Genomic DNA, 20,981 nt, shown 5'->3' with positions numbered 1-20,981 from the left:
CCACAGAAACATTTATTTGTCCTAGAAAACAGTTTCATAGGTGCCACGTAGCCGCACATGGATAAGCTTTGAACAAAGTGACCTAATCAAGAGGCACTGTGGTGTTTTGGCATTTGAAGGAATCCCTTCCTCACTTATCCAAAGATTAAACCAACAAAGCTATAACTGTATGAGTCAGACAGAGATCAATGGAGATAAAAATATCATCTTTGTCACTGATCAAGCTATTGGAGACCAGGCTTCAGGTCTGTGGGCCCAGTGGGCTGGCTAACACTTCACCACTGTTAGACTCATCTAGTCATAGTTGAAGCTCAAAACTACCTGGACCCTCCCGCTACCCCCACCATGGGGATTTACTCCTGTAAAATTGGTACTTCGAACGAGCAGGGCAGAACGTACTCTCTGTACACAGACAGAGCCCAAAGAGAAAGGGAAGGAAGGAGGTGCCAGGTCATGCACACCACTCCCTGCCCCAACACTCAACAATCGGAGAAGTCACTCCTGGGAGACGGGAGCAAGCAAGGGGGTGCAAGACGCTCAGTGTTATTTTGGCGCTGCCCCTCCAAGTGAAAACAGGAAGAACGAACCTAGGAAAGAGTAGGGAGTAAGCATTTCTACCCCATCACGTAGCCACAATAAAAAGGCTACATCTGCACTGTCCAGTAAGGTAGCCACAAGTCACACGTGGCTATTTAAATCTAAACTAATTAAAATTAAATAGAATTTAACATTCTGTTGTTCTAGCCACATTTCCAGTGCTCAGTATCCACAAGGTGCTACTGGCTGTTCTATATTTGGATGCACAAATATAGAACATTTTCTTCACTGCAGAAATTTTTATTGGACAGTGCTGGGACACGTGAATCACTGACTTCATGGAAACTCATCTAAATATGGGATTCATTTTAAACCAATGATAATCACGCGTGCATGGAACTGGTTTCCCTCCATGTGATGCTTGCACTTACACTTGACTTCCATGCTTCATTCCACAGAAAGGTTTGCAATAACAAGCAAGCATGTGTTATTTTCTATAACACAGAAAATACAACTAAATTAAAAACAAAGACCAAGGGAAGTGCAAATTAGAATATTAAGGCTAGAGGGCAAGTTGGAGCACAGATATGCTGTCCATGAGGTCCTTGGAGTTAAGAGATTTGAGACACAAATTTAACTCCTGTCTTTATGGGATTCACCTCAAAGAATCTGATAAATGAACATACTAGAGTATAGTATCAGTGAATAAGTGAGTTCAGTCCAATATTTACCTCTGTTAGAGTATATCCATAGGGCTCTTAAAACACATTATTTTTTACTGAATACCTTAAGCAGAAATTACCTAGCATTTCCCCTGAAATATTCAATTCCAAATAAAATAATAGGTAAGTGTTTGGGATACTTTAATTTTTCCTAATTCCACTATATCTAGCACCATGCCTAGCATAAAGTAATTTCCAAAAAAAATTTTTTGAATGCACACATCCTAGAATTCTATATATGCCCATTAAAAAAAAAAAGTTAAGATTATCCACTAAGAAGCACCAAAACTTTTTCATTGTAATTATCTTAATTGAAAGTAAAACCAAAATGAGTTATATGGAGTCCTTTCTTCTTAGTCAAAGAACCCTGAATATATGTGATCTTTTCTTAATTAGGGCATATTAGTACCTCATGGATCCAGAACACCCTGAATTTTGGAAATTTATATCCACTTTTCTTTTTTTTCCTGTCTTCTTTCTTAGAAAAGATTGACATTAATTCATTCAGGCAACACTTACTGAACTGCCCCCTATGATCCTACATGACACTAGATGTTATGGACCAGGCAAATCAATGTGCTCTTTGCTCGTAAGAATCTTGTAGTCTAGTCTCAGCTCAGACAGAGAATCACAGCAACTACGGGCTGGAAGGGATCTCTGAGATCACATAATGCTCTTGCACCTTGATCTGACATGTGAAGAAACAAACAAAAGGCAGAGAAGATAAAGTGCTGTCACTGAAGGAATGGAGCAAAAGTTCTCATCCGATTCCCCACCCAGTGTCCTTACACTGTATTTTACACTGAGCCTCAATCTTTCCCACGGGGAATGTTCTTCTAACAGATGCTACCCTCAGTGTACTGCTCCTAGTATTTAATGAGCTGGAAAATAAGCTTGACATGCTACTTTAAATTGTGTCCAAAAAAGTAAATAGGTTTTGAAAACCTGGCAGACTGCCCTACGTCTAAGGAACCCAGGTTCTATCGGGTGGACTTTGAGACCTCCGTTTTGGCTGCACCAACACCTTTTGCTTATTTTTGGCTCTCAGCTATTTTCCAGAGGCTTGAGGTTGTCAGAGAAACAAGCAATTCTCTATTTAAAGTGTGCACTCTTTTTGAAAGGCCTGTCCACTGACTAGTCACCTTAGCATGGGTTGTTCCAGAGAATCAGTATACACAGACGATACATTAATGAAAGAAGACTGTTTCTGAAAGTGAATGTTTAAGAGTCTTAACTGAGTTGTTCTTGTAAATAGATCTTGGGGCCATTTGTTTTATGCTGTGGGAAAATGTCTCAAATTTAATGAAGAACACAGCTTGATAAATAAAATGGCATTAACACAAAAATTTTCATGAGTAATCTAATATATATTTGACATAAAGACTACAATAGTTAAAATTTTTAATCTCTGATCTGGATAGCTTTTATAGCCTTGCATTTAATACGAGCTATAGTTAGTCACATATATTTTAGTTTTAACTGACCCCTTGAATTTTATTAAGGAAACTGTAACACAGGCAGCTTGAGAATATAAATTATAGTGCATTTGATATACAAAGTAAAACCTCATAAATAGCATTTATTAAGAACATTCAATCAACATTTTCTGATCGTGATTATTCAGGAAAGAACATCCATTTTCTCTTTCTATAGCTAATCTTTTCTTCTATGATACTGCATATTAACATTATTAATTCTGTTATTGGGGAGATAATATTCAAACTGGGGGGATAATATTCAAACTATGCGAGAACAAACTATTTTTAAAGTACTCTGGAGCATTTTAAAAGCTCTTATTTAACATCAAACAATTGACAGCCTGATTTTAAATATTTTTTACCTATTAATTTCCCAAAGGAAATAACAAGGTGATAATCACTCAGCCTTATCTGAATTATCAGGTTATTGAAAGTAATTAATCAATATGTCTTTCAAATATTTTATAATTGAGACTTTTTAAATAATACATCCTGGTATTCCCTCCTTAATTACGCTAAATTAGCACAGATTTACTAAATTTGCAAATGTAAATATTTTAGTACATATGCTATCTTAACCTGAGATAAATTTCTTAAACAATATTAAATACTCACAGCAACAAATTGGTTATTTTCTAATTTAATGATGTCTCCCACTTTGACATTCATCCATTTTTCATTCTGCAGTCTAAGAACAAAAACAAAATTAATTGTTTTCGGGAACAGAGAAGAATCAAGAGAATGTATTCACAATGGAGCATCATATGACAGAAGAAGCAGATAAGACTTTTTTTCTAGAATACTAAATTCAAAGAACCTTGCATAATAAAGTCTTTTACCTGAGTGATGTGGGAACTAAGGCCCAGAGAAGTCAAGTGATTTGCCCAAAGACACCCAGTGAGTTAGTTATCCCTGGGGCTAGACTCAAAATGCCTAACTCTTGGCTGTGTGCTCTTTCCACCACCCCATGGTACCAGCTTTATACAGCAGCTATTAACTCTTACTTGCACATCCTTGGGCAGAATATTAAAAAAAAAAACTCAGGGGGAAGAAAGAAATAAATTCAGTCATTAACATTCTTTTCAACCTCTATATTAATAAATATAAAAACATCACTGCTGTTGTCTCAGAAGTCTGTTTAACTGGAGGCAAGAAATGAAGGAGACAGAAGCAACGGGGCAATAGCTAAAATGAAAGTAAGAGGAAAAGAATAAAAATTCTGGAAAGGACAAGAACAGCAATGGGTGACAAAAGAAGCCTTAGAAAACTGAACAAGAAAGACCACCTACAAATCATCCACAGCACTCTGGCCAAAGGGCAGGCTTGGTGGCATTCTAACGGCTAGGACCAACAGCTCAGAATTGAGAACACAGTCAAGATGTTGCACTGTTTTCTTCGAGGCTCACGTATATAATGGAGTCGCAGGTCTACCCTTCACCAAGTTCAAAGGGGTTTATGACAAAAAGCCATTGTGTCTAGTTGGTCAGGCCCCTCGCTACAGTTAGGCAGACAGGCCATCTGGAAACAGACCACCTGTGGCAGTATCCGTGATGCTAATTATCCCTTCTGAAGTTCTCTGAAATGTAAACCAGCTTTGTTTTCCAAGTTGGAGACCTTCATCACACTTCTTTCTCAGCGATTCCCTTCTAGGAGAGAAGCCTGGGACGAGTAGGCCAGGTTCCCCAACAAGTTAAGGTGGGCAGGTTAATTTCATTGTGCAGTTTTTAAAAAACAACCTAATTTACTTCTTTTATAAGCTGGAAAACAGTTTTAAATATTTATACAACTGTGAAATATGCCTCACACTATCAACCCCGCTGGGTCATTTGGCTTAAACACTCAAAGAATTTCTCTTTAATACGGATCCAAGTACATGTTGTTCTGGAAAGTTTTCAATTGCAGCATTTTCATCTCTAGCCAGAATTCAATCATTTTTCCAATGCCATACTTTTCTGCACTTTATCTAGTTCAATGAAAATGAAAGACCCTAGGAAGTCTTTAAATCTCATTTTATTTATTTTTACAGGTATGGATAGATTATGTGCTGGTCTGTTTCTCCTGGGGTATCTCCTTTGGAGCGTTAGTGACATTTCTCAGGGGACAGTATCTTAGACAAAATGAAAGTGCATCTGCTTCAAGAAGAAGCTGAGATGATACTAAGTCTCATTTGCAAACTTCTATTCCTCCTACCTGTATACTATAAGCTCTACAAAGGACCACGTCCTACCTCTTCCACCAAAATCGAAAAATCAACCCAAGTTAAAAGGAAACTCTACAGGATCTCTTATACATTTTAAAATGCACAACTGAGAGTTAAGTTTCCACAGGTAAGTAACAATAGCCACTATTTGGGGTAATAAATTCTAACTTGTCTAGTGTCATAGTATTTCCCCCCATAAAACCAAAGCAATTGGAAATATGTTTTTAAAAGTCTGGTGATATCCGTGGGAATTACTTGAATTAACTGCTACACTTGGAAAAATACTGGAATAAAATCTCTTTAAGAAAAAAATTTGCAAAATCCCAGGGCATGCAAAGAATCCTTGATAAGGAAGAATCTGATATGGTCAATATGGATTCCTACTGGGACAATACAGAGAAGTGATAAAGCAGAGAAAAATCCCTTCCCTCATGCCAGATTCTCATGCGCATTCTCCTCCTACCCACACGCACCGCTATCTGTATTTTACCTGCTACTTTCTAACGTATTAAATATTTCCAAAAATAGAAAAACACTCAGAATAAATCATCTGACCAACCCCCACTAAGATCTGCTAATGTCATCCAACAGGCCAAGAAAGCAGAAAATATCTGTAATACCATGTATGAGCCCAGTCTCCCTTACTTTATCTCACTCTACTCCTTTTTCTCTCTTTCTCTCTTGCCACCTGTCTGCCCTCTGCCCAGAACATATACCTCGGAGCTCCTCTTCCCAAAAGGCCCCTTTGTAACTCCATATATCTTCCAACACCTACTCTTATCCTTGGTCACCTACCCCTTTCCACCTATTCCAATGGAAATTCCTTCCCTAAAAATGAGCACTCCAAACACTTTACTTCCAAAGTCTATGACTAACAGTATTTGAAATCTTAAAAACCTTCTGGGATGTACATGTACAAATTCCACAGGACACAATATCACCTCTGTGGGCTATGAGCTATAGAGAAGTTCACAAGGCAACAGTGTTGTTTGTGACAAAATTTTTTAGAACTTGAAGCAAAATATTGTTGCGAAGGTACACAAACATGGGAGAAATTTCCTCAAAGGAAATATTATCCAAAACTAATGACCAATATGACAAAAAAACAGCAAGTGGTATTCCCTGGATGTTGACCCTGACCCTAGCGCTATCCAACTATTTCATCAACAACCTACACAACCAACCCACAGACACATTTGTCAGACTTGTACACAGCATCCTACCAAGAAGAGAGCATAACTCTTACAAAGAAGATTGTGATAGAAAGTTATGACTTGAAGAGGCTACCAGAAACTGAACAAAGAGGAAGAGGAAGAAGTACAAAACAGATTATTTTGGAGAGGAGAAAGTAATACTCTACAGATGTAATTAGGGTTTTGAAGAAAAAGGGCCTGGAGACATCAGTAAACCATATGTTGTGTGTGATGTCTTGGTTAAGCCTCTTATTTGAATATATATCTGTAGAACAATCAATATGTATAACACAATCAGAGGAGTTTTTTTTAATGTTATTTCCTATTCTTTCTTACCAGGTAATTATAACTGCATTCAACTAGGACCTCAGAGATACACTTCAGTTAGCGCTAAGGATCATAGCTACAAAAGTACCCAAACTTACTAACAAGTATAAACTGATGAAGATCTGCAAAGGAATTTAAATCGAATATATTTTAAATCGCACCATTTTTCTCTTCCTACACACTACCAACACCACTGACTTCATAACATCAAAGACATATCAGAAGACTGGAGGGACAGATAGGAAAATTTCCTTTAAGGTTCATCTTCGAAACATTTCTAGACTTCTAAGATTTTAGCTTGTATAGTAATTTCATTTTGCCATCATCCTGAAACAACGAAAACAGACACTCCCTGGCCCTCCATGTGCGGTGCAGCTGTTCCCAAGACTCATGTTTGAAGCAAGCTTGGGTCATAGCTCTGTGCAGGGAACACAGGGTGGCCTTGTGAGACGTGAAAATGACACTTGGCACCATAGACTCGGCACCTTCAAACTTTGCTTTTACCATTGTCAAGAAAAGCCCTCCCACTCTAGTAGAGGATTTGTAGTATATAAATACTCTGAAAGCAAGTTAATTCATGTAATTGCACTGAATCAAGAAACTCCAAGATTTTTTAATATGCTTCAATTATCAGTATCATCACATAATTGCTTCAGGTTTTGAAACGGAAATAATCTAGCTAATGCTTCTTTGAACCAGATTTTTCAAAAATAGTTGGGGTAATAAGTTAGCTTTTACCTTATAAGCTCACAAGCCAATCACTACATAATAAGCCAAAATTCAAGAAAAGGACTCATAAAATTCAAATTCCAAAGGTACCATAAAACATATGGGGTTAATTGTCACAGAATAGTGACTAGAATTATTTTGAGGAAAGAATTTTTAAAAACACACCCACTAACTATATATCTACTCTCAGAACATCAGAGAATCTGAGTTCTGAGGAAAGGTGGTGAGAGATAGCAACTGTATCTAATAATTGTTGATAAATTTGTCTGAACCTGCTTCTTCCTGATAAGGCATAGCATACTAGGAGCTGCTACAATTTGCTGAGGACCTCCTTGAGAAAATGAGAGTGGGATAGCACCTACCATTCTCCATGTCACTGAACCACTGGCTCCGGAGGCTAGAAATCAAGTATTTACCGTGAGCAAGATACCAAGCCCATTGCTGAAGCTTAAGGGACAGAAGGAAGAGATCTTCATGGGTCTCCTCAAGGCTTCTGTCATCCTTTCTACAATCTAATTCTCCTGATTGCCCATTAGCATCACAGATTCCTGAAAAGAAGATTTCCTCAAAAGCTACAGAAGTTATGTTGGCATACTAGAGAAAGAAGATAATAAAGAAGGTCAGTATAATTGACCTCACCTAATTAACCAAACAATCCACATACACTGAGCTTGCTTTCTTCCTTAATCTCAAGCCCATGTCAGATCTATAACACAAAAGTATTCAACTGCTCATACAGACTTTGTTTTATTCACCACTGTATCTTCAGGACCTAGAATAATGCCTAGTTTAGACTAGGCGTTCAGTATTTGTTGAATGAATGATAAGTAAATTAATGAATATAGAATCATTATTTCTAAAAACAGTTGTTGAATGATAGCATTTCCCTGAATGTCTAATAAGAATTATAGCAGGGGGCTTCCCTGGTGGCGCAGTGGTTGAGAATCTGCCTGCCAATGCAGGGGACACGGGTTCGAGCCCTGGTCTGGGAAGATCCCACATGCCGTGGAGCAACTAGGCCCGTGAGCCACAACTACTGAGCCTGCGCGTCTGGAGCCTGTGCTCCACAACAAGAGAGGCCACGATAGTGAGAGGCCCGCACACCGCGATGAAGAGTGGCCCCCGTTTGCCACAACTAGAGAAAGCCCTCACACAGAAACAAACACCCAACACAGCCAAAAATAAATAAATAAATAAATATTAAAAAAAAAAAAAGAATTATAGCAATGAACAATTTATTTAGTGCTTACTGTACTCCAGGGAGTGTGCTGATCCCTTCCTGTATAGGGTTACCAAATAAAAATAAATGACACCCAATTAAATATGAATTTCAGGTAAACAACCAATAATTTTTTAGTTTAAGTGTGTTCCATGCAATATTTCGGATATAGTTATACTAAAATATTGTCATTATCTGCATTTCAAATGTAACTGGATGTCCTATATTTTAACTTGCTACATCTGGCAACACTGAATAGTATCTTATCTCATTTAATCCTCACAGCAGCCCTATGAGATAGGTACTGTTTCTACCCCCATTTTAGCAACTTTAATCAGAATAGAAAACTGAAGTTCAAAGAAATTGAGACCTTTGCCCTATTTTGCAACATCTGTCAAAAATTCAAATGTCCACATACTTTGACATTCCACTTTAAAAAACTGATCATACAGGTGCTCAAAGATGGATATACAAGGATGTGTATTACAGTATTATTTGTAATAGCAATCTATGAGAAACCATCCCTGCCCACCAATAAGAATTAGATAGATATACCAGGGTACACCTATCCAATCATGGCTCATCTACTCAATGGAATACAATGCAGGCATTAACAAGAATATGATAGGTCTATATGCGCTGATGTGAAATATCCTCCAAGTTACATTATTAGGTTGAAAACAAGCACATGCACAACACTGCACATGTGTTGTAAGATTCTGTGTTTTGAAGCAAGGATAAACCTACACATATGTCTGTTGTTCCATGCATAGAAAATTTCTTGAAAGACACACAAGAAACCGTTCAGTGGTAGCCATTAGAGAAAGGAAATGAAAAAGGAGAACCGGGATGTAAGGGAGACTCCATTTTCATTGTATACTTTTCTGGACTGTTTGAATTTTTGGCATTACAAATATTGGTATTTTAAAGGACAATTGGAGAGTAAAAATAGAAGAAAAGAAGACTCCTCCAAGTTCACATGTGAGTGGCAGAATCAGAACTACAACCTGAATCTGCCTGACTACAAAGCCATGCTTTTAATAAATCTATACTTATTGTTCTTTTTTTAACTTTATTTTCCATGATAATTATGTATTGCCTATTTAGAAAGAGAATGGCCCCTAAGGAGCTGAAGAGATTCAAGCACAGCGATAGTGCAGACTCCCAGCGTTTCAATCCAGCCGATCCAAAGACAGCTGGCCGTCATGGTCCCCTGACAAAAGAGTCCAGTGGACAGCAGCAGTTCCTGGTTCTTTTCAATTCCACTGCTGTCAGAGCCACACTACAGTAAGAGATACAGTTTGGCCCTAATCCTCTAACAACAGACTGGTGAACAGAATCTCATTACACTGAGAATGAGCATAATACATCATTGGAATCTATTTATTTGGAAGAATGCAGATGTTTTTCTCCTTTTCCTCCCTTCTTATTAGCACCATGCTCATGCTGAGGTAGAACCACACAGGGAGGGTGAGGTCTCACACCCATTTCGTAGGGGAAAAGGGTGAGAAGAAGGAGAAATGATAAGTTATAATCCTACAGCACGGATAATATCGTTTAACAATTTTCTGAGAAAAAGTTATCAACATCAGAGAGGCCCTGCCTAATTTGTACAAATCCTTGTAGAGCCTTTTGTGCGTTATTTGGGTGCAGAAATACACACACAATTTGGCCTTACTATTTTGAAAACAGAATGATCAATTCATTTACTAAGTTTTACCTGAACAATAAATAAGCCCACTGACAGTTGCGCAAAAAATCTATACTCTTTAATCATTTCCATAAACTGAAACACTTCTCCTGAATGAGTCTCCCTAGATCCTTTCTGTCTTCTCTGTAAATTCTTAGAATTCCATTAATATATGGCTAATAGATGAAGAAACCCCAAGGAAATCAGAAGAAAATTATTTTAAAGGAAAACTATTACATCTGCTCTCACATACTAATGCTGAGGGAATACCTTAGATTGACCATGGAGAAAACAAGAGTAATTTAGGCCTAGGTCACATTCCTGGGCAGCAGAGTCAGAGGGAGATCTGTGTGGAAGAAGTTTATTGGCAAGTTCTCTTGGGAATAACACCTGTGGGGAGTGAAGGAAACAGCTGGGCAGAGGGAGGAGTTAGGCTGTTGATTCAGTCACAGTAAAGGCTCAATCAACCCCAGGGAAGCTCTAGAGCTGGAAAGGGCCTTCAGAGTTGGATCAAGGGGACCAGGTCTTTATACCTTGGCTTTGTTCAGTCATGGGATGCGGTCTGACCCCAGCAATGAGGTGTGACCTTAAGAAAAACAGCTCTCCTCAGCCAAGAGCAATTCCCAGAGAGAGCTGACAGCTGAGGGCTGTATGTAGGCAGCACACCCAGCAGCTGGAGAAATACATTCTGCAGTCTGGAGGAGGGATGTAGGTGGAACAACAGAGCACCTTCGACAAATTGGGAGCTCACTTTCCAATTTTGCTATCAACATAATCTTGTAATTAGAATATTCCTTTTTAATTCTAGGCTATTTCACCTTCCTTTAGCTCCAATTTCATTTCCATAAAGTCAATACAACCAGCTGCTATGAGTCTTTAAGCTCCCTACCTCCATTTAAAAACTTTGGGGAAAAAAAAATCTGTGAAGCTTTGGGTCATCCTTTTTTCCAATGATTATTAAACGAAGTTGGAAGATAAAATTGTATTACCTTTCCATTAAAAATATTCTACAGATAACCACTGACTACCCAAATATCCTAAGAGTAATGTCAATGGGAAAAATCATTATTCCTGAAATATTCCTACTATGAAGAACATTTTTTTTAACATCTTTATTGGAGTATAATTGCTTTACAATGATGGGTTGGTTTCTGCTTTATAACAAAGTGAATCAGCTATACATACACATATATCCCCATATCTCCTCCCTCTTGTGACTCCCTCCCACCCTCCCTATCCCACCCCTTTAGGTGGTCACAAAGCACTGAGCTGATCTCCCTGTGCTATGCGGGCTGCTTCCAGCTATCTATTTTACATTTGGTAGTATAGATAAGTCCATGCCACTCTCTCACTTCGTCCCAGCTTACCCTTCCCACTACCCATGTCCTCAAGTCCATTCTCTGCATCTGTGTCTATTCCTGTCCTGCCCAAAGGTTCTTCAGAACCAATTTTTTTTTTTTTAGATTCCATATATATGTGTTAGCATATGGTATTTGTTTTTCTCTTTCTGACTTACTTCACTCTGTATGACAGACTCTAGGTCCATCCACTTCACTACAGATAAGTTAATTTTGTTTCTTTTTATGTCTGAGTAATATTCCATTGTATATACGTGCCACATCTTCTTCATCCATTCATCTGTCGATGGACACTTAGGTTGCTTTCATGTCCTGGCTATTGTAAATAGAGCTGCAATGAACATTGTGGTACATGACTCTTTTTGAATTATGGTTTTCTCAGGGTATATGCACAGTAGTGGGATTGCTGGGTCATATGGTATTTCTATTTTTAGTTTTTTTAAGGAACCTCCATACTGTTCTCCATACTGGCTGTGTCAATTTACATTCCCACCCACAGTGGGAGAGGGTTCCCTTTTCTCCACACCCTCTCCAGCATTTATTGTTTGTAGATTTTTAAATTATGGCCATTCTGACTGGTGTGAGGTGATACCTCATTGCAGTTTTCATTTGCATTTCTCTAATGATTAGTGATGTTGAGCATTCTTTCACGTGCTTGTTAGCAATCTGTATATCTTCTTTGGAGAAATGTCTATTTAGATCTTCTGCCCGTTTTTGGATTGGGTTGTTGGGTTTTTTTTGATATTGAGATGCATGAGCTGCTTGTAAATTTTTGAGATTAATCCTTTGTCAGTTGCTTCATTTGCAAATATTTTCTCCCATTCTGAGGGTTGTCTTTTCATCTTATTTATGGTTTCCTTTGCTGTGCAAAAGCTTTTTAAGTTTCATTGGGTCCCATTTGTCTGTTTTTGTTTTTATTTCCATTTCTCTAGGAGGCGGGTCAAGAAGGATCTTGCTGTGATTTATGTCATAGAGTGTTCTGCCTATGTTTTCCTCTAAGAGTTTTAGAGTGTCTGACCTTACATTTAGGTCTGTAATCCATTTGGAGTTTATTCTTGTGTATGGTGTTAGAGAGTGTTCTAATTCCATTCTTTTACATGTATCTGTCCAGTTTCCCCAGCACCAGTTACTGAAGAGGCTGTCTTTTCTCCATTGTATATTCTTGCCTCCTTTATCAAAAATAAGGTGACCATATGTGCGTGGGTTTATCTCTGGGCTTTCTATCCTGTTCCATTGATCTATATTTCTGTTTTTGTGCCAGTACCATACTGTCTTGATTACTGTAGCTTTGTAGTATAGTCTGTCGTCTGGGAGCCTGATTGCTCCAGCTCCGTTTTTCTTTCTCAAGATTGCTTTGGCTATTCGGGGTCTTTTGTGTTTCCATACAAATTGTGAAATTTTTGGTTCTAGTTTTGTGAAAAATGCCATTGGTAGTTTGATAGGGATTGCATTGAATCTGTAGATTGCTTTGGGTAGTATAGTCATTTTCACAATGTTGATCCTTCCAGTCCAAGAAATGGTATATCTCTCCATCTGTTTGTGTCATCTTTAATTTCTTTCATCAGTGTCTTATAATTTTCTGCATACAGGTTTTTTGTCTACTTCAGTAGGTTTATTCCTAGGTATTTTATTCTTTTTGTTGCAGTGGTGAATAGGCGTGTTTCCTTAATTTCTCTTTCAGATTTTTCATCATTAGTATATAGGAATGCAAGAGATTTCTGTGCATTAATTTTGTATCCTCCTACTTTACCAAATTCATTGATTAGCTCTAGGAGTTTTCTGGTAGCATCTTTAGGATTCTCTATGTATAGTATCATGTCATCTGCAAACAGTGACAGCTTTACTTCTTCTTTTCTGATTTCGATTCCTTTTATTTCTTTTTCTTCTCTGATTACTGTGGCTAAAGCTTCCAAAACTATGTTGAATAGTAGTGGTGAGAGTGGGCAACCTTGTCTTGTTCCTGATCTTAGTAGAAATGGTTTCAGCTTTTCACTATTGAGAACAATGTTGGCTGTGGGTTTGTCATATATGGCCTTTATTATGTTGAGGTAAGTTCCCTCTATGCCTACTTTCTGGAGAGTTTTTATCATAAATGGGTGTTGAATTTTGTCAAAAGCTTTTTCTGCATCTATTGAGATGATCAAATAGTTTTTATCCTTCAGTTTGTTAATATGGTGTATCACATTGATTGATTTGCATATATTGAAGAATCATTGCCTCCTGGGATAAACCCCCCTTGATCATGGTGTATGATCCTTTTAATGTGCTGTTGGATTCTGTTTGCTAGTATTTTGTTGAGGATTTTTGCATCTATGTTCATCAGTGATATTGGCCTGTAGTTTTCTTTCTTTGTGACATCTTTGTCTGGTTTTGGTATCAGGGTGATGGTGGCCTCGTAGAATGAGTTTGGGAGTGTTCCTCCCTCTGCTATATCTTGGAAGAGTTTGAGAAGGATAGGTGTTAGCTCTTCTCTAAATGTTTGATAGAATTCGCCTGTGAAGCCATCTGGTCCAGGGCTTTTGTTTGTTGGAAGATTTTTAATCACAGTCTCAAGTTCAGTGCTTGTGATTGGTCTGTTTATATTTTCTATTTCTTCCTGGTTCAGTCTCGGAAGGTTGTGCTTTTCTAAGTATGTGTCCATTTCTTCCAGTTTGTCCATTTTATTGGCATAGAGTTGCTTGCAGTAATCTCTCATGATCCTTTGTATTTCTGCAGTGTCAGTTGTTACTTCTCCTTTTTCATTTCTAATTCTATTGATTTGAGTCTTCTCCCTTTTTTTCTTGATGAGTCTGGCTAATGGTTTATCAATTTTGTTCATCTTCTCAAAGAACCAGCTTTCAGTTTTATTGATCTTTGCTATCATTTCCTTCATTTCTTTTTCATTTATTTCTGATCTGATCTTTATGATTCCTTTCCTTCTGCTAACTTTGGGGGGTTTTTTTCTTCTTTCTCTAATTGCTTTAGGTATAAGATTAGGTTGTTTATTTGAGATGTTTCTTGTTTCTTGAGGTAGGATTGTATCGCTATAAACTCCCCTCTTAGAACTGCTTTTGCTGCATCCCACAGGTTTTGGGTCATCGTGTTTTCATTGTCATTTGTTTCTAGGTATTTTTTGATTTCCTCTTTGATTTCTTCAGTGATCTCTTGGTTATTAAGTAGTGTACTGTTTAGTCTCCATGTGTTTGTATTTTTTACAGATTTTTTCCTATAATTGATATCTATCTCATAGCATTGTGGTCAGAAAAGATACTTGATATGATTTTGAAGAACATATTTTGATGAAAAATTTGCAAGCAATTACCTTAGCCTGAGCAGATCAACCATTCTCTTCACCTAAATTGCCACACCTTATTTTGAGAAATCAGAGAATATGCTCTTACCTAGCTCGTATTAAATGACAACCTCTATTTCTGAATAATACTTCCAAAAAAGATAGTTCCAATGGAGGAAAATAAAACCTGAGCATTTTGGTTCCAGGATAGAAGGCCTGTATTATGTTTTCCCATTGCCTCTAATGATGTTCTTAATCATTTTTCCTACATAGAGCCAAATTAAGAGAGAAGCAAACATATGTTAAACCAGAAAAAAATAGTTGCTTAATATGCCAAGTAATAATATGTGCCATACTGACACAGACAGAGCAAAGGTGTCTCTAGGTGGTGTCTCTTGGGGGGTGTGATTTGTTTCGCTCTGGTCAGAGAACCTAGCATCTCTGGAAATAGCATTCCTGACTCTGCAGCAGAAAACACAGCTGAGGATATCACTGCAAGATTGGGAGTTAATTTTTTTACTAGGTTTGCAGTCACATTAAGTCCTAAACAATTTTTAAGAAAATGTTACTTTAAAGTAGGTTGTAATATTTATCACTTTGAGTTCCTCAGAAATAAGATAGCATGTAGATAGAATTCTTCATTAGATCATCATCCAATGGCATGTGAGGTACCATCACCCTCCATTTAATGAGTTCAAGACTGCTCCCTAGGGGACTTCCCTGGCAGTCCAGTGGTTAAGATTCCACGCTTCCAATGCCAGAGGTGCAGTTTTGACCCCTGGTCAGGGAACTAAGATCCCACATGCTGCATAGTGCAAACAAAAAACAAAAAAAGACTGCTTCATACATATAAAATGAGCATTCTGAGCCAGGCATTGAGCTGAGTATTGAAGCTACAAGTAGAATTAGATACAGACCGTGGTTTCAAGAAACCTAGAGACTAGTGGGATATAAATCTGGCTCTTAAATAACCCTAATTAAATCATTTTTGCTTTCTAATACCTAGAGCATGTGGACATTCTTCCACTCAGCAGTGAGGAGTACCTGTACTTGAAGAGAATGATCTCAGTGTTAGACTGTTTGTCATAAAGCTGTCATCAAAAGCCCAGTGAGAAAGTTGACAGACCAGAGAAATTGTCTAATAAAGGATATATTAACTTTCATTCCTCAAGATATTCCCAGCTTTGTCCCCTTATACTGTGAGCTCATCAGAAAACTATATGCCTGGACTGTATTACTCTGGTCCCTCTAGACTTAGCTTCTCAGAATCATGACTTAACGTCACGCCAACAGATTTCAATCAGGATTTACTTGTGGTCATGAGTAAAATAGCTCTGCTTTCTGAGTCTTCAGCCATTATGTCATTCACATTTCTCTCAGGACCAAGATAAATCTTATTGCTCGCAATTACTAGAATACTTCCTTTCATTGGGCCATCAGTTTTTTACCCTAGACACTTTCATTATGAGGAGAAACAAAGTTCAAGGTAATGTTTGAAATTCATGAATGACAAATTCTAATGGATTGTTTAAACAAAAACTAGGAAATTTTAAAGTAAAGATTCTGTCCTGGGAGATCAGCTCGATGCTTTGTGACGACCTAGAGGGGTGGGATAGGGAGGGTGAGAGGGAGGCTCAAGAGGGAGGGGATATGGGGATATACGTATGCATATAGCTGATTTGCTCTGTTGTACAGCAGAAACTAACACAACGTTGTAAAGCAATTATACTCCAATAAAGATATTAAAAAAGAAAAAGATTCTGTCCTTTGAGGATGACATTGTAGGGAGAATCTTGATACTTTCAGAAACAGAATACTATTCAGAATGGACCAGAAGTAGGAATCAATTTTTTTTAATCCTTACATTCTTAAAGAGGAGAATCTTGACCTTAAGTTTATGAAAGACATGATGTAACATAGTAGAAAGAGTCTGTGTCATGAGAAGCAGAAGACCTAGACTTGAGCCTAAGTCTACTACCAACCAACCATGTCACTTGGGCAAGAAGTTGACCAAAACTGGAATTCCCCACTATCACCTACATTAATTGGCTCATACCAACTCCTCAGAATGCTTATTTATTCACAATACTAAGCTTTTAAAATGGGATAAACCCACCTGACATTTAAACATGTATCTATGATGACACTTGTGAATTTTACAGAAGCTTATGAAGAATTTTGTAAACCATAAAATAACATATACCTTAAAGTATTGTGACTATTTATTATTAAGCACCTCATTATAAGGATGGTACATTCCAATTTTTAAGTCTTCAAAAGTGCTATCTATATTTAGTATCTCTACTTCAAGATTGCCCCTGCTTTCTCCAATCAGGATTTTGTCTCCATCCCTCCAACTGCAATCCATCTTCATGGTGTTACATCCAAGAATCAGTTCTCAGTCTTCATTATACCCAGCAGTTAACCACCCCCTCCTGCTTCAAACACCTTCTTTTCTTTAAATCCAGAGTGCCACATTCCCTTGGTTTTCCTCTTACTTCATTAGTCACTCCTTCTTAAACCCTTAGCCAGCCCTTTCTTTTCTTCACATCTTCAAACCTTGGAGTGCCCCAGAGCTCCTCTCTTCACTCTCTAGAGTCTGGACTCTCACCCCAGGTGGCCAGATGACTTTCAAATATATCTTCAGATCAGACTTCTCCGCTAAGCTTCAGCTGCTCATTCTACATCTCTACAGAATGGTTAATATCTCAATAGAACTCTGGTTTCCCAGTCCAGTCAAAAAAAGTCAACACTACAATAACACACTCCTTTCCCAGTTTTCCCCATCTTGGAACCTCGGCCAAGAACCACTCCTCCTAATTTCTCTCTTCATACACTTCCAACATGGCAGCACTCCTACTGGCTCTACCTTCAAAATACATCTCAATCTGTGGGTATTAGATAATGTTAAGGGAGTACTGCTACTTCATTGGCTGTAGTAATGGTATTATGGCTAAATATATTATAAGTCTTTATCTGTTCAAGAGAAACGCTAAAGTGGTGTTTACTGATAATGTGGTATGACATATAGGATTTACTTTTAAAATACCCCAGAAAATAAAAAGTGAGAATAGATACAAAAATAGCAGAAAGTTGATGGTGTCTTCAGCTGGGTAATACATAAAAAAGAGTTCATTGTACTGTTCTATTTTCATGTGTTTGACAATCCATAATAAGAAATATTCCTACTTTGTATCTTCTGCACTACTACCACCATCATTTCACCTGGGCAACAGTGGAAAACTCATAATTTGTCATCCCCATTCTGCTCTTGCCCTTCTTTGCTGTCTACTGTCCACACACCAGCCAGAGAAATCTTTTGGTCACACCATGTAATGCTCCTGCTTAAAACCAGCTTCACATTACATTTAGTATAAAATTGGAATTTCCTACCATGATCTATAAGAATTGGCTCTTGCCAGCCCCTCAGAACTCCCCTTTATCACAATACCCTAGCCAGAGTAGACATTTTACTGTTGAGTTCATTGCCACTTTGGGGCCTTTATACTTATTGTTTTTGCCCAAGATCTTGGCATGGCTAGCTCCCTCTCAACTCAAATCTTATCTCGTTAAGGGACCTTCTTTGGTCACCTTATTTATTTATTTATTTGTTTCTTTGTTTTTCAAATTTGAAGGGTCACTTTTATTTTTTTTAATTGAATGATTCTTTAAATTCTATAGTGCTTTACAGTTTTCAAAAGTTCCACACACATGATTTCATATAACCCCATAATAACCCCCTTTTTAATCCCCTGTCCCTTTATTGCCCCCCTTCCCCTCTACCCACTGGTAACCACTAGTTTTTTCTTTATATCTGTTAGTCTGCTTCTTTTTTGTTTTATTCACTAGTTTGTTGCATTTTTTAGATTCCACATATAAGTGATATCATACAGTATTTTTCTTTCTCCTTCTGACCTAATTCACTTAGCATAATGCCCTCCAAGCCCAACCATGTTGCTGCAATGGCAAAATTTCATTCTTTTTTATGTCTGAGTATTCCATCATATATATATATATATATATATATATATATATATATATATATATATATATATATATATATTTCCCACATCTTCTTTATCCATTCATCTGTTGATGGACATTTAGGTTGCTTCCATATCTTGGTAATTGTAAATAACACTGCTATGAACATTGGGGTGCCTGTATCTTTTCAAACTAGTGTTTTTGGTTTTTTTGGATATATACCCAGGAGTGGAATTGCTGGGTCACACGGTAGTTCTATTTTTAGTTTTTTGAGCAATCCCCATACTGTTTTCCACAGTGGCTGCACCAATTTGTATTCCCACCAACAGTGTAGGGTTCCCTTTTCTCCACATCCTTGCCAACATTTGTTATTTGTGTTCTTTGTGATAATAGCCATTCTGACAGGTGTGAGGTGATATCTTATTGTGGTTTTGATTTGCATTTCTCTGATGATTAGCGATATTGAGCATCTTTTCACGTGCCTGTTTGGTCACCCTATTTAAAATCATCTCCCCACCTCTCATCCTATTACTGACTATCTTATTATCCTATTTTGTTTTCTTAGTTGCACTTATGACTGAAGTTATAACTGAAACCATCTTACTTATTAATATTTTGTTTATTGTCCATGCTTCCCACTTGATAGTAGGCTCCTTAGGGCAGGGATTTTTCTGTCCTGCTCATTTCTGTATCCTTAGTATGTAGAACAGTGCCTGACATATATCAGGGGCGCAATACGTATCTGCTGAAGGAATATTTGAATGTACTAGTTATTTACATAGTTACTCGTGCTGTGTGCTTAGCACATTTAGCTCTAGGGTTGCAGTGAGTAATAGTTCCACATGGCTACACCTGTTGCGAAGGCCCTAAAAATCTAGTAGAGATACCCACAAAGTACAGAAAGATAGTATAGGATGAATCATTGCAGGGCAAAGGATAACAGTTTAGAAAATAGAAGCATTATTCATTTTCCTCAGTGTGTACTTATGAGTTCCATTTCTTAATGGCTGTAAGGCAAGAGGGCACATCCCAAAGGGATGCCAACTTCTTTCATAGATTTACATTTCCAATTTCTTCATTATGATCTACGTCACGAATGTAAGTTGCTGGTTAAAAGAGTAAGTGGATTCTGCTGAATTCAACAAATATTGAACACCTACTACATGGAAAGCAGTAGACCAAGCACTGAGAATAAACACAGTATGGCTCCTGGTCTGAAGAAGACTTCCCTGGTGGTGCAGTGGTTAATAATCCGCCTGCCAATGCAGGGGACACAGGTTCAATCCCTGGTACGGGAAGCTCCCACATGCCGCGGAGCAACTAAGCCCGTGCACCACAACTACTGAGCCTGTGCTCTAGAGCCCGCACACCACAACTACTGAGCCCTCGTGCCACAACTACTGAAGCCTGCGCCTAGAGCCCGTGCTCCGCAACAAGAGAAGCCACCGCAGTGAGAAGCCCACACACTGCAACGAAGAGTAGCCCCCGCTACTCTTAGGGGGGAGCCTAAAATAGACTATTAAACTGCTGTGCTTAACTCTAGCTTGGTGACAGGTACCTGCTCTGGGAGTAAAACGAGGGTACTGATCATTCTACCTGACTGAAATAGATATTGGAAGGATTTCCAGAAACAGTTAACACCGGAGCCGAGCACTAATGGATGAAAAGCGGGGAAAGTAAAGTGTAACATTGCAGGCTGAAGTAAGGCAAGTAGCTCCATGTGATTGTAGATAATGTTAGAAAGACTAGCTGGAAGCTTGATGGGAGTAGGCCCTTTGATGGTAAGGATAGAATAGGAAGTTACTAAGGAGTTTTTAGCAGCAATATGTTTTGATGTGAGTTGTTTTGTTGAAAGAAAACTGTCAGGAATATATTTGGCTTAGCATAACCCAGTCCTGCTTAGAGGAACTATACTCAACATGCACACTATGCTAGCAAAGACCCTGAAGTACTATCTCTGTACACCATGTAGGGATGTCATTGTTTCCCACTGGAAAAATTTACTGGAAGACAAAATTTTAAATATATTCTCAAACAGAGCATAAAAAATACTATAGAGCAACAAAAGACAATGAATATAAATAGACAAGTCACTAAAAAGAGAAATAATACCATTGATAAATACTTGAAAAAATAATCACCTTCACTAGAAAACAATGAATTTTTAAAACAAGACATCTGTTATGCAAGACAACTTATGCAGTTGACCTAGATTTCCTAAAAGATAATACTCAAAGTTGTAATGGTGCTGTGGTAAAACCACTTGTTTGTTC

At 37.9% G+C, this 20,981-nt stretch overlaps 1 protein-coding gene across 4 annotated transcripts in view; it reads right to left on the bottom strand.

Moving 5' to 3' along the window:
- ATP8B4 (ATPase phospholipid transporting 8B4 (putative)) overlaps positions 1–20,981 on the bottom strand; it is a 305,912-nt gene that overhangs the window by 115,859 nt on the left and 169,072 nt on the right. For all 4 annotated transcript variants that reach the window (XM_028163557.2, XM_057544467.1, XM_057544468.1 and 1 more), the window contains one exon: positions 3,353–3,425. In XM_028163557.2, coding sequence (XP_028019358.2) covers positions 3,353–3,425 — 73 coding nt within the window. The remainder of the gene's footprint in view (positions 1–3,352; positions 3,426–20,981) is intronic.

The sequence above is a fragment of the Balaenoptera acutorostrata genome, chromosome 3 (genome assembly GCF_949987535.1).
Source record: "Balaenoptera acutorostrata chromosome 3, mBalAcu1.1, whole genome shotgun sequence".
NCBI classification, from domain to species: domain Eukaryota; kingdom Metazoa; phylum Chordata; class Mammalia; order Artiodactyla; family Balaenopteridae; genus Balaenoptera; species Balaenoptera acutorostrata.
The sequence above is the reverse complement of the archived record's forward strand: the minus strand, read 5'-3'. Positions and strand labels throughout refer to the sequence as shown.